The 17,955-nt window shown below is 35.5% G+C and overlaps 2 protein-coding genes across 4 annotated transcripts; both read right to left on the reverse strand.

The window, feature by feature from the left end:
* Positions 1–3,962: 3,962 nt before the first annotated feature.
* Positions 3,963–8,698, reverse strand: LOC106778814. Of its 3 annotated transcripts, none has more exons than XM_022778494.1 (4): positions 8,609–8,698; positions 6,656–7,786; positions 5,512–6,182; positions 3,963–5,222 (listed from the first exon to the last, which is right to left on the reverse strand). In XM_022778494.1, coding segments are annotated over exons 1-4 (2,826 nt in total). In that variant the 5' UTR covers positions 8,611–8,698; the 3' UTR covers positions 3,963–4,200. The 3 variants fall into 3 exon arrangements, with proteins under 3 accessions (XP_022634215.1, XP_022634216.1, XP_014522299.1); XM_022778495.1 differs by lacking the exon at positions 8,609–8,698 and adding an exon at positions 8,225–8,384; XM_014666813.2 differs by lacking the exon at positions 8,609–8,698 and adding an exon at positions 7,864–8,161.
* Positions 8,699–13,437: 4,739 nt separating this feature from the next.
* On the reverse strand, positions 13,438–14,485 carry LOC111241268. The gene is made up of 2 exons (XM_022778496.1): positions 14,291–14,485; positions 13,438–14,203 (listed from the first exon to the last, which is right to left on the reverse strand). Exons 1-2 carry the CDS (start codon positions 14,431–14,433, stop codon positions 13,696–13,698), a joined length of 651 nt encoding a protein of 216 aa, XP_022634217.1. The 5' UTR covers positions 14,434–14,485; the 3' UTR covers positions 13,438–13,695.
* Positions 14,486–17,955: the final 3,470 nt, after the last annotated feature.

The following is a 17,955-nucleotide window of genomic DNA, read 5'->3' on the forward strand; positions in this document are numbered from 1 at the left end:
ACTAAACACTCTGTTCAAAACACAAAAATGACCAAAAGTCCCTTCTCAAATCCCCTAGCTCAACTATTTATACAAAGGTATATTCCCTTCCTTCCTAACTGTTAACACAGTTAGGCAACTAACTCCCTTTAACTGTTAACTAACGTCAATTAATGTTTACTATCATTACCCTTCAATTCTATCTGTTTATTACACTTTCAACATCCTATCATTACCCTCCCCTCCATTTTCAACCTTGTCCTCAAGGTTGAGCTCCGGAAATTGGTCCTTGATCGTTGCCTTGTACACTGTTACGAATGCCTTCTGAAGTTGTCCACTTAATCCTGTCACCCAAGGTTTTACAGTAGCTACCTTGTTTGTTTTGCTAAGATATATGTCAATGATTGAAATGACAAAAAATACAACACCACCTATAACTCCAACTAAAATAGCAACCATATTGTTATTTGATGAGCCACTTGTAAATGGTGGTGCAGAGTGCGGTTCAAAAAAAGAAGGAGAAGGAGAATCATTGCAGTCAGTGAAAACTGGCTCCTCACCCGATGGTGGTGTTGCTAGAGCAGGAGGGGGAGCTATCTTATTTTTGCCAATGGGCCGTTTGATGAATCTCCTTGCACAAGCTAGCACCTTTGCTGCCAGACTCAGTTGCCTTTCATATGGACGATTAATCCCCGCCTTCAGCATGCCCTCAACCTGCCTCTCAATTTCGCACTTCATAGGATACGGGTACTAACATGGGCCCCCATTTATAGGATCAACTCCTTCTTTTAGTTGTATCTGGTAGTCTTTATTATGTGGCAGAGGCAATCCATGCAAATCCCGAAATAAGGGATAGTGCGCCTGCAACCCTTTATTTAATTCAATCCTCTGTGCCTCTGTCAAATCTACACCTCACTCACTGTTGTCCCCTGCCTCCACTATGCACAGATTCCAAACCGCAGCAATGACTCATCTTCCACTAACTTCAACAAGCTCTTGGAGTTCACCCGCTGTCTCAACAAAGTTGGGTTTCCTTTTATACAAATTTTTTTATCCCCCACCTTATAAGCCATGGTCATTTTTCTCCAATTGGTACTCACTTCCCCTAGCTTTTCCAGTCATGCAACGCCTAAGATTACGTCTACCCCACCCAGTTCAAAAACGTAAAATTCTTCCTCCACCGTAGCTTCTTCCAAGCGGACTCTAATCTTCGAACAACGACCACGTGTTGTCCGCCGGTGTCCATCACCTAAGCTCACCGAATACAACGGGTATCAATCATGGGAAGTCGCATTTCCCGAACGACTCTTTTGCTGATATATTATGGCTTGCACCGCTATAGATCAGAACCACCACCTCCCTTCCTTCGATCTTCCCCCTCAATTAAGGTTCGGGGTGACGTCAATCCTTCCGCCGAACACGCAGACAACTCCATCAGTTTCTCCTCCTGGTCGTCGTTTACCTCACCCTCTCCCCCTTCATCTTCGTCCTCTGCCAGCAATAACACCCGTAGGCTCCTCTCGGCACACCGATGGCCCGGTGCAAATGGGCCGCCACATCGAAAGCAACACCCCTCCTCCTTTCTCTTGAGAAACTCGGGGTAGGGTAGGTTTCGAACCATCTGGTCTCGACCTTCGCCCCCAATCGCAGCGCTCCCCCACAGTGTTCACCGCCGCTCCCTCTCTCCTTGCGAGTCCTTCATACTCTATTCTTCCTAACGGGTTCGTCGCCAGTTTAGTCGATTCCGATCGTGTCACAATACCCATTGATTGCGCACCGAATGGGTTCATCTGGAATCCACTAGAATGGGTTCCCTGCGCTTTCATCATCGCATCTTCTACGTCGCGTGCGATTCTCATCGCCTCCATCAACTCCGATGGGTTCTCGATCTGCATCTGACCCTTCATGTCCTCACGTAAACCGGCTAAGAAATAGCCCAGCACCTGTTCCTCTGTAATCCCCTTCGTCTGCCCCATCAAGACTTCAAACTGACGCACGAATTCCTCGACTGTCCCTTCCTGGTGCAGAGTAGCCAGTCGCTCGAATACGATCCCCCTGAATCTACCACCGAAGCGATTAACCATGACTTCTTTCAACCCGTTCCACGTTCGGTGTCTCGCTTTCTCTTTCCAGAAAGTAAACCAGTACGTCGCGCTGCCCTTCATGCTTACGTAGGCGACCTCCACCTTTTCTTCATCGTTCTTCACCCTCTGTATATCGAAGAACCTCTCTGCCCGATTGAGCCAACTGAGTGGTTCGTCTCTATCAAAGGTTGGTAACTCAACCCTCTTCCTCCAAGGTTTCTGCTCTCCACTTCGTTCACCGTTTCCACCACCTCCGGTCTCCCCATTCCCTCTATGTCTGTTATCATTCACGCAACTATCATCCGAACTACTCTCCGTTTAATTTTCCTTTTTTTCCAGAATCTTCATAATTTGTTGTAAGTCTCAACGTATCGCCGCAGACTCCGCCTTCAATCCCTCCACTGTTATTTCAATCGCTTCGAATCGTGCCTCCGTCGCTTTCTCCATCTCTCCGTCGTAGTGCCTACAAAATTTGGATCCGGCAGGTCGGACCAAAGTGATAGGTTTCTGATAAAGAAACCTAAATCTTTTCCCATTTTACACACACCAACAACTCACAAACTGTGGATAACCTCTGTTTCATATTATTCACTAGGAAAGAAATACAAGAATGGAGTAATAAAAGAGCCTAATCTCTTCCCAACAAGACTAAACAGTCTCTTCAAAACACAAGAATGATCAAAAGTTCCTTCTCCAATCCCCCAACTCAACTATTTATACAAAGGTATATATTCCCTCCCTTCCTAATGTATAACAGAGTTAGACAACTAACTCCCACTAACGTCAACTAACTTTTCCTATCATTACCCTTCAATTCTATCTGTTTATTACACTTTCAACATCCTATCAGATTTACTTTTTCTACTAACACAATCGTACATCTATAGTATTCATATAATAATTTTATTCTTTGTTAACTTTTTTTTTTTTTTTTTATGTATGCATAATATAAAAGCAATATAATGTAATAAATAAGCTCATTTTTCCTTTTTGCGCTTGTTGCCAGAAACACAAAGAATGGGTTTCCAGTATCTGCCACTGTTGTTCAGCAAAGAAAGCAATTAAACAAAAAAATAAACAAAGGTATGAAATATAGTTTGGGTAAAGCATAATCTTACCATACTTCTAACAAAAACTTTTGATTTTGAAAATCCACTCGTTAGGAAAATTAGGAAAAAGATAAGGGTATTCTTCATATTTTTCTCTCATTCTATGCCTTGATGCTAACACAGAGAAGTTGTACACTTTCTAGTGTACAAGGCTTCATAGGAAGCCATTCCAATATAGGCATGGTAGTTATAAGTAAAATTCACCAAGGCAACACCTCATCCTAAATGGCTTTTTATAGTATATTTACCCTCGTTTCTTCACAAATCTTCATTAGTGAGCAAAAAACAGAATTTTGAACTTTCTTTATATCCGTGCCTGTATTTCCGTCTTCGGAAACAAAGACAGCGTTAAACTTATTTTTTCTTCATCAATGACATATCAGTCCTTAAACAAGTCTTACACTAAAATTTCCGAAAACAAAAATTTAGGGATAATGATATTTGAAATTCACTTCTTGATTATTTTAAAAGAGAGTTTAATGTACTTGAAATGAAATAAATTCAAAATATAAAGACTTAATTAACTTTTAAGTTTTCTACAAAAACGACAGGATTAAAATAAAAAATAATAAGTTTATAAGACTAAAAAAAAAAGTTACAAATTTACCATTTAGGAACAAATTATTTTAATCTTCTTATTATAAACGCAATGAAAATTTAAAGTACAAAACACTGAGACAAATACCTTTTTGTTCTTTTTTAAATTAGTGACTAAAAAATAATTTTTAAAATCTCATGTTCTAATTAAGATCGATTCTATTTGAAAGGATTGTAGCTTCGTGACTTAAACTTGCAGAAAATCTTAACATAGTAATTTATGAATATCAACAATTAATTACAATTGTATCTCTGGGATTGTCTCTTGGGGAAAGATGAGTTACCTCATTCTTATTCCCCCAACAGCAAAATTGCTGATCCTATTTTCCACTTAATTTAAAACCATAGTATACAAATCATTCTTAACTTGAGCATTAGACAAAAAAAGAAAACAACAAAGAATAATTAATTAATCAGAATAACGAAGTCTATCAGAATTTGGAGCAGGTACGAGGTAGACCCGTGTCTTGATCAACAGCCACAACCTCAGTGGCATTGTTGCATCTCAGCACATCCTGTCCCAGCTTAGCTCCAGCAGCTTTGAGACCCTTCAGAGAAACTGGTTGATTGAAGAGGTTTAAAGATGGGAGCTTTGATGCTGGAGGCATCTTCATTGCTGGCAACAAGTTTCTGAAGTCTTCTTTCAATAGTGGCACCTCAAAGTCCTGTATGTTATGCTTAACAACGTTGTCTTTTGCACTGATATGTGCCCCTGGCTCCATATGGTTGGTTGAAAAGCTTGCTTGTTGAGGGAAATTTGGGTAGAGACTGACATACCCTCTGAGGTACATCATGTCTATCAGGAACTTCTTCCATGAAGCCTGCCATCCGTTTGTTCTAGATTTTGGAATTTGAACAGGGTTGGATTTGGCATCCTCAGTGAACCTCATGTTCATGTACACATAGAACTCTCTCCAATGCTTGGGGAAGAACACTGCCCCCCAGCTGCATGGTAATTGGTGAAGGTAAGGTGTGTTGGGGTGAATGTGTTTGAAGAATTCTGTGGCATTCCATTTTGGTCTCTCTTTGACAACTTCAACAAGCTTTGGAGTGTAGAGGGAGATGGAAGAGAGCTCTGGGAGAGAAACTTGAGGGTCATAGTGGTAAGCCATGAGTGCATATTTGATCCATAGGTAGTAGTAAGGGGAAACTTCAATGTCATCTTCCAGTAGGAGACCAAAGTCATCATCTGATGATGGATACCAACTTTCACTCACAGCACGAATGAGACCACCTTGGATTATTCTCCTTCTCAGGGTTTTGGGTCCGTGAGGCCACTCAAATGAACCTACTACTCTTATAGTTTCTTCATCTACCCTGCTATCCATGTTGAAGGTAATGGGAATTTCATCTCCAAGATAGTAGGCATTGCTTAGAGATTTCAGAAGCCTTGTTAGTGAATTGGCTCTGTTTTGGGTGATGATGTTCACAGAAATCCTCATCCGATTCCAATCTGCAAGGCAAAGTTGAGTTTAATACGTATTCATTGGTTAAAAGTTTACACGATCAACCATAGAATTATCATGCTTTCATTCTCTGTTTGTGATTAAATAACATGTTAAAGTGAATTAGCTAAGCAGGTTTCACTAAGCAGAGAACTCGTCATCCCTTATGCATGATTGTGTACTAGTTTGAGTTTTTTTTCATTGAAGATAGCCACATTCATTCACAGCATACCGTTGTTAATAAAATAAAATCAAGAATAAACTAGAGATGAACAATTGTATATTGAATAGTCATACTTGGTAATGCTGTTGAACGCAGATCAGCCATCCAGAGAACTTGAGACACTGATGCCCTGGGTAAAAGAACCAATGTGGTAGCATTTGAGTTGGTTTCTGAGGCCATCTTAAGAGCTTTTCTCACATGAGGGTTAATGTCAGCAACAGTGATCACTACACTGGGGTTGTGAATTTTGATCAAACCCTTCATGCTGGTGTACACTGCGTGTATCACTGGTGCCTCTGAGTCTGATACCCCAGAAAGTGATCCAATGGCCAAATCAAAAATCTTGAATCGACGTTCTTTGCAGACCATTGTAGGCCATTTGAGAGCTGTTGCAGCATCTTCACAAGTGCAGAAACTGCCTCCAGAGACAACGATGTAGGCCTTCTTGCCAACTGTGGACCTAAATTTTTCAAGAAGTGGTGCCAGCACTTTCACTTCATCAACCGAGTGAGCATAGAAGAGTGCATCAACTTTCTGTGGGTACATTGCAGCCCACTGAGTCACATAACCAGTGGAAAGTGCTTTCCACCATTGATCATCTCTGACCTGAACTATGTCCTTGAAAATCACTGTGGTTTCAGATACATATGCAAGCCTGTGTTCACTATCTCCCCAAGTTTCCTTGTCCTTAGGGTCTACTGGAAGAACAAAGGAGCCAGCATTTTTGTACTTCTGAAGCTGATAGCTGCAGTAATAAAAATAATAACAAATTTTCAGCAAGTATAATCATGCAGAAATATAAGACTGGTTCCAGGGAAATGCTTTGTTGAAATTAATTCATGGATCAAAACTTTGAATTAAAAAAAAGTGGCAAAAAATTTTCTTCCTTTTGTGAGGACAAATGAGGAAAAAGATAATTGGACTATCCATGATAGACGCATTTACTTTGTTTGACATTTGACAAACAGTATATTTCCTTTTGTGACGTCTATTGCAACTTGTACTACTAATTAGTGTTTCTGAACCTAATGTCATCAACTAGTTGAACACTGCCTCTCTTTGGCTTAGTCAAATCATGAATGTTTGACATATATGGGTCAGCTTTCAACTCAATTTCGCAGTCAGTTGGATCTCTTATCACCAAATAAAGTCATAATTTTGTATCAACCCAGAAGAAAAAATCTTCGTAAAATGGTAAAAGTGTAGAAATTGACAAACCTGAGGTGAAGATCTTCACCAGTTGAGAAGGTAAAAGGTGTCTCAATGAACAGTGTCTTAACAAGATCAGCAGAGAGAAACCATGAACTAGATAGAAAATCCACCTGCACAATTTTATCAACTGTGATATCGTAAGCAGGATCGGGTAAATACAATCCTGCTTCCTTAGATCGAAATTTTCTGTAACTTGGAAACGTGAAATCCTTCTGTCTAAAAGGCAAAATCCTTCCAATACTCCCCAAAACAGAATTCTTGTATTTTTCTGTCCCAGCCACGTGTGCCAAAATCTGCAACATCTTCCTTCCAGGAATCATGTCATCATCAATAACGTAAACAAGATCAGCTTCAGTCTGAAGAGCCATTTGGAACCTTCCATAGTACTTGAAATCATAGCTTGAGCTTATGAAGTTGATTCTTGAGTCATTATAGGTCTCCACAATTCTCCTCAATGAGGCCTCATTGGGGCTCCCAAATGAAAGAACCCAAGCATGATGGAAAGGAAGGGTCTGTTGGAGCAAAGAATCAAGCTGAGCACAAAGTGTCTTTCTCTTGAAGTGGTTCAGCAACACAGTGATTTTTGGGCTGTTTGGACCCTTCAAGTCCCATTTAGATTTCATTGCCATCAGCTCCTGAAGAGTCTCAGTGCCAAATGTTTTGCTTTGGAAGTTCAACACCTCATCGTATAAATCTCTCTTTAACTTGATCATTTGGACATCATTGGACTTCTTTTGCTGGAAGTCTATCTTCTCATTCTCACACACTTGTGACGGACTTGTGGGAAGAACACCCTCCATGACGAGAGAGGAAGCAGCTTCTTGGTAGCGGCCAATAACGTGGGGTGTGATCATAAGTTGTTTCCACTGTTGGGCAATTTTGGTAGCCCATGTGAACTCTGGTTTGGTTCTTAAATCAATGGAAGGCCCCATGTAATACAATAGGAATGTTGCATAAACTGCAAAGAAAAACTGAAGACAAGTGAGTGCTGCAACAAACTTTGTGGAGGAAACTTTCTGAGCCTTCACTTTGTTTCTTCCTCCAGCATAGTCATTAAGCATCCCTTCCAAGTAATCTCCACTTCTCGAGGTCGAAGTTCGACCAAAACCCATTTTAGATGATTCAATATCCTCTAACCTACAAAACAACACAGAAAAAGTTAGCACCTACACCAGGCAGTTTTACTGTCACAAATTTGCAAGGGAAACTCCAACCTAGTCTAGCCAATAAGAATGTGTTTGAAAATCTGTCAGAATGGTGTTGAAATGAAGCTTTGCACTTTTCAATGCATGAACACAAAAACAACGTGAGGGATAGATTGAGTTGAACGTGAGATGATTTGGATCAAAATGCAATCCAAACAAATTATCAGTCTTTCTGTATATATATAACTGTTTGTGATGGAAATTGAAAGCCAATGGGTGGTCTGTGAAATATGAAGAACCATGGTTTGTGTGCTTTATATTATATATAAGTAGAAAAGGTGAGAGATAGTTTAGAAGTTCCCATGAAAATTATCACAGGTCACATGGCCTAAACGCTTAAGAGCAAGAAGTTAATCAGCATACGCGTTACCTTCATTCACTACACACTACTTCGTGCACACTTTTTTTAAGAAACCAATGAAAGCCAAATTTGATGCCGTTGAAAAGGGTAACCCTTGTGTTTTTGGCACTGCATGCCCTCCTAATATAACTCATTTTCGTGTTCCGTTTTCTTAAGTCCATGAAGATCACAAGATATCTCAAACTCCTAGAGAAGAAAAAAAAAAAAAACATACATTATTCATTTGCATTTTGATATTCAGGTTTTAGATATTAAAGCATGATTTAAGGGCCCTAGTCAAAACCGAAAATAACCTCTACGTAGGAAACTTTACATAGCAGGAAAAGACATATTATATAACCTTAAAGGCACAATCAAACACGAGAAAGAACATGGGGTTGAAGTAATACGTACATTGCACACTATCTTTGAAGAAAACAAAGGCTTAGCTTCTTGAGCAAAACAAGTAACAGACCTAAAGCTAGATAATATGTATACACCAAAATAAATGGGTGATTTGCTGTCAAAGAGTGAGGCCTAAATAAATCAGTCAGAACTCATTAAATGTTGCATAATATATATATTAAGCCATCGATGGTGTGCTTGACATTTTGGAGAAGATACGTGAATGAAATTTGCAGCAAACTTTTGTTAATGGCTGATCGCCGAACTTAGGCGGGTTCTGCGCAAGAAACTCATGGCAAGAAAATGGTTAGCTTGTGCAAGAGAGAATTCAAATGTATCTTGTTCGCTTAGGCTATAAAAAAAGGGTATTGAAATAATGGGAACACAGGCTTTTTATTCCAATGAAAATACTTAGCCATTTTTTTCAGTTTTCATTTTCACTTTCCTCCTTTTCTGGTGAGTTGCCATTGAGATGGAGAGAGAAGACACATGGGGTTGACATAACATTAATTGAATGGGACAAATCATCAGTTATCTTTCGAAGAAGTTAAATATTTAGGGCATAACAAGATTAATTGAAAATATTTCACAACTTGTATAAGTGCCTAATTCACATTAGTATAACTTTATTAGTCAATTCTGTTCAATAATTAGTGTAAGAACATATTTTATCAAGAACTATGATATTTCACAATCAATAATTTTTTATATTTAACTTATGTATATTATTTTATTTTTTACTTTTTTTACATATACAAAAGCTTTTTTTTTATCATTATCTTATAAAAATACTTGCTAGAAGTACGATAAATCATAAGTAGGAATGTAAAAAATCATTTCTTGATAAATAAATAAAATTATTGGATTTTATGCTCTTTTTTATATAGAGTTAACTAAGAATGATTCAAATAATATGGTGGGTTTTCTTTGATTGGTTGTTGGAGTAATTTATATATATAAGTTTAAATGAAGAGCAATATAAAAGAAAAGAAATTTCACATCGATTATTCTTCATATAGTATGGTTGGAATCTATCTAAATAAATGTATTAGATGAAAAGAAATTTTTTGAATAATATATATATATATATATATATATATATATATATATATATAAGTTTAAATGAAGAATAATATGAAAGAAATTGTTGGAAATTTCACGTAGGTTATTCTTGATACACTATGGTTGGAGTCTATAGTAAATAAATGTATTAGATGAAAAGAAGAAATTTGAATAATATATGTTTTATCATTTTTTTTCTATTTTTTATTATCTTTTCTCTTATGTTTTTAAATTTTGCATAGTTCAATTATATAATGAAGAAAACCATATTTAATTTATTTTTTTAATTCCATTCAAAGTATGCACGTGAGGACTTGTCAAAAAGTTCCGGGAAAGTCAACATTTATAATTTACAATGATTAAAATAATATATATATGGTCGTGATGTATTGAAAGCGTTGGAGGAAGTCAAGATTGGTGTATAAAATGTTCCTATTTCCTACGTTTGAGTTCGGTATGATTACAATGATGTTTGGTCTTTGTGTAGGAATGAACCACTTTAGTGGAAACCACGTAGAACATAGTTGGCCTTGGTGAATGTATTCGAATGTGTGGGTTAGATTGATATTTATAATAGTCAAACCCTATGAAATAATATTACGATTTATAAAAAAGACTATGGTATTTTGTCAATATTTTTTATAATTTTTTTTAATAATAAAACACATGTTATCATTTTATTAATCTATTTGAATTTATGTTTAAAAAAATATTTAAAACAAATAGATAACTAACTGTCATATATTTATTGTCAAAAAATTGTTAAAAAGATTTTTTCTTTTGTAAAAAGAAACAAAAGTGTACTCGTACCTAAACGTAAATATTCAAACCATTTAACCATTTGCTTCACAAAGTCTCTAACAAATCTCTTTATTATGAAATTATTGAATAGTTTGAAGAAAGAGAAACACTCTTTTAAGTCAAAAACTACATTAGTACGCAACTATTAAATCACGTCAATTAACTTTGGAAAAAAAAAACTATAATGTTTTTGTAATTTCAAAATCATTTTCTATATCAATTTATTATTTAACTCAATGTAATATAAAAAATTACATTTAATAAATATACTATTACGTTACATCAATTATATGAATAAAAAAGTACATGAAAGTTACATCAATTATATGAATAAAAAAGTACATGAAAGAGAAATAGAAATTAAATTAATTATTGATGTAATCTTAAATTAAAAACATTAAATGATATTGTTAAGATTAATCACTTGTTTGTTTTGAAGTATGAAACTTTGTCATGGTTGTATCTGTACAAAAAGTCTCATCGGTTAAAGACTAAAAGAGTTTTTTCAAGTTCGATAAGATAATATCGCTAAGATAAAATAATTCGAACATTTTTAAATTCTTTACTTTGTAGACTTGAGTTGAGAAACTATCATCCGTTCAAGATAGCAATTCTCGGTCTTTAAACTACTACAAAAAGTTCATAACATTTAAATTTATAAATTAAAATGAAAAAAAAATCCTAATAAAAGTGTCACTATTCCATTACTTTTAAGCATTAAAATGAAGAATAAATACAATCACCTCTACTAAATAAACCTTGGTGTAGTATCACTAAATAAGATATACACATTGTTGCTTAATTAAGTCTATTTTTATACTTAACAAGAACATAATGATTCTGGATTAATTAGTTTTCTTAAATTAATGTGATATCTTTGTACTACATTTTACATAAATTCATGTTATACATTACTACAAACTTTTACATCTAAATTATATTGAGACTTCAAAATACCATCACGGCTACTACATTAATTAATGGTTTAAACCTTTTTTTTGTCCCTAAGTTAAGTTCTAATGTTCAGTTTAGTTTCCGTTTCTAAAAATGTCAACCTTTAGTCCCTATGATATGAAGAATGTATTTGATACATTTTTTATATCATAGGAACTAAAGGTTAACATTTTAAAAAGCGAGGACTAAACTGAACATCAGAAACTTAACTTAGGAACAAAAAAGATTTAAACCTTAATTAATTTATACATTAACCATTATTGAAAAAGCTCTAATTCAAGTGAGATAATATGTCTTTTCAGTTTTTTTTTTCATTTTTATGTTTTAATCTAAATTCTGAATATAGTTTTTAAACTGTGGCAAGCAACATCACCTTTATGAAGGTTATTATCTATGTCATCGAAGAAAGATTTTTTAACAAATTTTAAAATCTGTTAAGAATTTTTTAAAAACTTCAACGAATTTTGAAATTTATTGAAAATTTGAAAAAAATTTCAAAAATTTTGAAATTCGTTAATTTTTTTTTAATAAATTTCAAAATCAGTTAAAAAAAGTGGAAGTGTAATATTTTTTAAAATATAAAAGATAATTTCAAAATTTTTAAGAAATATAATAATGCAGGAAGCAAAGGGTGGTGTAGGAAACAACCCTCCACCTTTATATACAAGATTGTAGCCTTTTCTCTGGTTGCATTTTATAATGTGGATATAGACTTTTTTTTTTTTTTCTTAAGTTGGATGTTATATATATATATATATATATATATATATATATATATATATATATATATATATAAAAGTCAAGTAATACTTTTAAATGTACGAGTTACGTTAATTTTAGTTTAATTAAATTTTCATTATTTTTTATGAAATAACGTGATTTGTTTTTCATTTATGATGAAATTTTATTTTATTTCTTTGGTTAAAAGTTCTTTTTGGTTCCAATTTTGGTTCGGAAAATTCGTTTTGGTTACTGAGTTGAATTTGTGTTCAATTTCGTCCCAAAGAACGAATTTAATGTTCAATTTGGTCCTTTTCAGTAACTCCGTTAAAATTGTTAACGGCAACGTGTCCAGATGTGCAACTGCTGAGTAAGGTGTCATTTCTTTGCTGACTGGGAGTCCTTTTTAGCCGTTAGAAATTTTTAAATTGAATTTCTTAATCAAGGGTTTTGATTTTGGGAATAAATTGAAGAGGGTGGATTCTAAATTAGGGTTTTTATTTCCCAATCTTCTTCCCTTAGTTAACGAGCCATGTCTGCTTCCCATTCTTCTTCATCTTGTTGGAATAGCTTGGGTCGCCGTACTTCTCATCATTCCCCTTGGGGTGGTTCAATGGGGCTAGGGGTAATCCCCATTTGCAATTGTGGTGAGATGGCAGTAGTAAAAATGGCTAGAACTCCAAAGAATGCGGGAAGATATTTTTNGGGTTGTCNAAACTANAAGGTAATGTNAATATAAACCCTACGTTCTTTATGTGTTATTAATTAACATTGTGTTTGAGGTTTTTCTTGTTGATGAATAATAGAGTGAAGCTGGTAATGCGATGTGTTGCAACTATTTCAAGTGGTGCAGTAAAGAAAATGATGACGAAANNGATGTTANTATTGGGAGGCAAAGGGGGAAGATTTATGATCTGGAAAACGCACTCAAAGCTTCGAAGAAAAAGATCCAATTATTAGTAGCAGTGACTGGTTTTCTTAGTGTAGTTAACATAGTTATGTTTTGTGTATTTTGGTTGAAGTGATGATGTTTGAAGAGATGGTCCCAGTGTGGTTGAACGTAGTGAGTTAAGGTCAATGGAGTTCAAATGTTGTGATGTTTAGGTTGTCGCTATATTTCTTGTACTAAATGATGAAATTTTATTTATTAAGTAATTGTTCAATTTAGTCCCAGTTTTTGTTTAAGAGTTATAAATTTGGTCCCTATGTTGACAACTGATGTGTTGTTAAAGCAATAAAACACAACATGATTCAAATTGTACAAAGCATTAAAATGATAAATTTGCATAAACAGAACCAAGGTAATCATTACATTCATATCAAGTGACCAATTCCAACAAATTTAGTGCTTAATGTTTCACAGCAAAAGAAATTTAAAGCATATGCAAAACATATCCAGTGGCTAATGTTTACCACAGTACTGACCAAATCCAAATAAACAAAATTACAACAATTTTATAACATTATAAAGCACGTTGTCTTCTAATTGGTAACTTGTCAGGTCTGATTGGTGGGGGTTCAGATTGTTGTGTCATTTCCTCAGCAGGTGGTTCGGATGGTTATGTAATTTCCTCAGTTGGTTGTTGGGTTGGTGGTTGGGATGGTCCTGGTAGGTCTGCTTGATGTTGAGGTGGGCATTTATTTCTCTTATGTCCAACTTGACGACCAATACTACATTTCTTGCGATGGCCACCTTTAGTCATTTGGGTCTCATCCCTCCTTAGTTCCCATTGCTCCAACCTTCTTTTCTTCTTTGGTCTGCCAGGTAATTTTCTGTTGAATGGTGGGAGGACGTCTACGTAGGGTGTTCTTTCCCATAATAGGTGGTCGTTCACTGGAAATATAATGGAGGCATATGCTTCTTCATACATTGATCGTCTGAACCAAATGGGTACATAATTTTCTGGATCTAAATTTAGGAACTTCATGGCTGTAATTGCATGGCAGCAAGGGATCCCAGTAAGAAGCCATTTCCTGCACGTACAATCTTGGATGTCCAGGTTAACTGCAAACTTGTTTGTAATCTGTGCATAATGCCTAACTTCAAAGATTTTTTCTGCAGACCAACTATCATTAAGCCATAAATGAATACAAGTTAAGAAATATTTGATCAATAACAATCAGCCTACCATCATATTGAAATGAAATGCATACCTAGGGATCCAATTTTTGGATAAATTAGACTCCTTTGTAAGTCTCTTTCTAATCTTGGGACAGATATCAAAGTCCATATTAGATGATTTGATTCTATTGGTTGCCCATCTTTTCATGAGGAAAACTCTAATTTCTTCAAGCATGGTTATAATGGGCTTTCCTCGTGCCTCAAGAATCACACTATTAAAACCTTCACTCATGTTATTAGTTAGAGCATCACAAACTGACCTACCTGTAAATCTAGATCTTGACCAATATCTGTTACAAGAAATATAAATCATTGTTATATGCACTGTACAAGTGATCAATGTATTCATAATGTATAAATAATACCTTGGCGGGATAACAATTAGATATTTGTAAGCCTCTTCATTCACTTCCTTCATATTTAGCATCTCTTTTTCCCAAGCTTGGGGATATGTACTTGCAGCAGCTTTCCACATTAGATTCTTCAACTTTTGGCCACAGAACTTCTTCCTAAAATTTGCATACATGTGTCGCATGCAAAATCTATGCTCTGCCTTAGGTAAAAGTTGTTCAATAGCTGGCAGCAAACCCTATTTGTAACAGGGACCAATTTGAACNTTTTTAATTGAAAATAGGGACCAAATTGAACAATGTAATNGAAAACAGGGACCAAATTGAACATTTTAATTATAAATAGGGACCAAATACAATACGAATTGTACAATTATTATTATGAAACAGAACAGAAAACTGCACGTACCTTTTGTTGATCAGACATAAAAGTGCATGCATTGCCAACTTCAGTACCCCCAAGGTCTTCTATCAACAACTCTAGAAACCATGACCAACTGTCTTTGTTCTCAACTTCCACAATTGCGTATGCCAGAGGTAACATCTGGTCATTAGGATCTCTCCCAATAGCTGTTAATAACTCTCCCTTATACAACCCTTTCAGAAAACATCCATCCAAATGAATAAATGGCCTACAACACACGAAGCTAACCTTGCAAGCTTTCAAACACACATAGAATCTATGAAAAACTGACTGCCCATTTCCACTATCCACTTTAACTTGTACTGTTGAACTAGGGTTACACTTCAATAATTCATGTGCATAGTCATGAATTCTCTTGAACTGATTTTTGAAACTACTTTCAAGTTTCTCAGATGCCATTATCTTTGCCCTACGAGCTTTAGAAAGGGTGACATTGGTATTCCATTTCCTCAAAGCTTTTGAGCGTATTTCATTTATCTTCAAATTTGGATTTTGTTGCATTGAATTATCCAATGTGTCACTCAACCACTTAACATTCATCATTTTAATGTTGAATTGCCTACTGCAACTATGGTTATCCACTACTTTTCTCAATTGCCATGTACTACATCCTTCCATATACCCACAATAAGCCATCCAAGGACAACTCTTTTGGGCACCCAAACATCTCACTCGTACCCGTCTATTATCATTCTTAATAAACTTCAAATCTCTCCCACCATGGACTGCATAACTTCGAACAGCCTCCATAAACTCATTTTTATCCCTAAATTTTGTTCTCACTTCCCACTTGTATTCAGACATACTCTTTTGCATAACAAAGGTCCCAAATGAACCACAACTTTGGCTTTCATCCTCACTTCCACTTTCATCTGGGCTGGGCAAAAACTCTGACTCCCACTCATCATCAGACAACCCTCTGTCATATGGGTTCTTCTCGGCATGTGCAATATCAACTTCATCCTCACTTCCACTTTCTTCATTTTCACTAACTTCCACTGCTACAGCCCCTTTTATATTGTCCCTAAATACTTCATCAACATTAACATCAACATCCACTAATCCTTCATCCCCTTCTCCTTCATCATCATCTCGCTGTGCTTCATGCCCTTCTCCTTCAAGACTATGCACATCCCCTGAATCATCAGACACACTTGAAGTATAATCTTCAACGTGTACTTCCTCTTCCTCCAAATGTACTTCTTCAACGNCAACTTCTTCCTCCACATGAACCTCCCTCTGTTCATCATCCATGTCCNCNTCCTCCAAATGTACTTCTTCAACGNCAACTTCTTCCTCCACATGAACCTCCCTCTGTTCATCATCCATGTCATCCTTCTCCTCCTCATTATGGACATCATCATTCAAGCTCTCCCTACCTAAAGTTCCTTGACACAGCAAAAGAACTTGGTCTTGTTGTTCACTTGGTTCTATTTCAACCAACTCTGGGTCATCATCCACACCGTGAACCACATACACCTTAACTTCCCTTAACTGTTTGGCAATGCCTACCATGTTCATTGCACTCTTATCATCATCCAACTTAAGTAGCATATTATTAATGCAATAAAATATGTCTCTCACATTAATATACCCCAATTCTTTAATAGCATCTACTGCTTCGAAGTAACTCCATCTGTCAGGGTCCACACTCCAATATGTCTTTTCCCCACCAACATATTCAATAGGATATTGGCATACTAGGGTCCCACCATGGTGGACCACAACATTAAACCTCTCCTCAGACATCTCAAAAGCAACCCTACAAAAGTAACTGTTATGGGCATGTGACCACTATAGAAACGCTACTGTTAACATGTGACCACATTATCAAAATCAAAAATCCACCAATACCAACCACTTATCATACGTTACACAACAATGCCCTATATAAATTTCAAAAATTGTTACAAAATTTGTAACTTTTCCAAAATCTAACACTGAAACGAAAAAATTTGGGGTTTTACAGTCTTCAACAACAAAACCTAGAAATTAATATGCTACAAAAGGAAGGAACAAGAAATCAAACCTGATTTCGCAGATATGATTTCCCAATGATGGTTGCTTCCGATTACAAAAGCACGTTACTGGTGTCGAAGGCCAAACTTGTTCTTCTCAAGTTGCAGAAGTTGTTCTTCCCAAATTCAATCACTTCTCAATCTCGCAAGTTTCACAATTTCCCTCCCAAATACCTAACTTTAATTTTATTACCAGATTAATTAAAAATTTAATTTAAAAAAATCCTAATTGTAACGGCTAGAAAGGATTCCCAGTCAGCAAAAAAATGACACCTCACCCAGCATTTGCATATGTGGACTAGTTGCCATTAACAATTTTAACGGAGTTACTGAAAAGGACCAAATTGAACATTAAATTCGTTCTTTGGGACAAATTGAACACAAATTCAACTCAGGGACTAAAACGAATTTTCCGAACTAAAATTGGGACAAAAAAGAACTTTTAAACCTATTTCTTTAAATACTATTGTTTCGTAGCATTTGATATTAATTTAAAATTGAATTGGAATTTAAATATGAAATCTCCACATATGATATGAATAATGTGAAGACATCCATTTCATAAGAAAAACTTAATTCGACGAATATTGTTAATTTAAATTTAGTTTTCAAATTTGACACACCTCATTGACTAAATGAACACAATTATACACTTGAATTTAAATAATTTATTTTCATATTTTTCAAAAGCATCTATTTAGTTTAATCCTCTGTATACAGGTCTAATTGTATAACTTTATACAATGATTATAGTTGAAATGAAGTGAATTTGCCTCAATAAAAACAAAATCTTCTCAAAACTCAATTGAATAAAAAAAGAGAACAGTTTCAGTGTGAAATTACAGTCTCAAAACTCCAAATTTCAGAAACATTTAAGTTAGAAAATGTGATTTGAAAAACCAGAA

The sequence above is a fragment of the Vigna radiata genome, chromosome 2 (assembly GCF_000741045.1).
Source record: "Vigna radiata var. radiata cultivar VC1973A chromosome 2, Vradiata_ver6, whole genome shotgun sequence".
Lineage (NCBI taxonomy): Eukaryota > Viridiplantae > Streptophyta > Magnoliopsida > Fabales > Fabaceae > Vigna > Vigna radiata.

Bases quoted from the DNA above. Each gene is read 5' to 3' on its own strand.
- LOC106778814 (XM_022778494.1), bottom strand. The intron at 6,183-6,655 runs GTTTGTCAATTT...TTATTACTGCAG, and splicing joins GGTGAAGATCTTCACCTCAG to CTATCAGCTTCAGAAGTACA. The intron at 5,223-5,511 runs GTATGACTATTC...TTTGCCTTGCAG, and splicing joins GCGTTCAACAGCATTACCAA to ATTGGAATCGGATGAGGATT.
- LOC111241268 (XM_022778496.1), bottom strand. From the start codon at position 14,433: ATGCTTGAAGAAATTAGAGTTTTCCTCATGAAAAGATGGGCAACCAAT. The intron at 14,204-14,290 runs GTATGCATTTCA...GCTTAATGATAG, and splicing joins TCCAAAAATTGGATCCCTAG to TTGGTCTGCAGAAAAAATCT.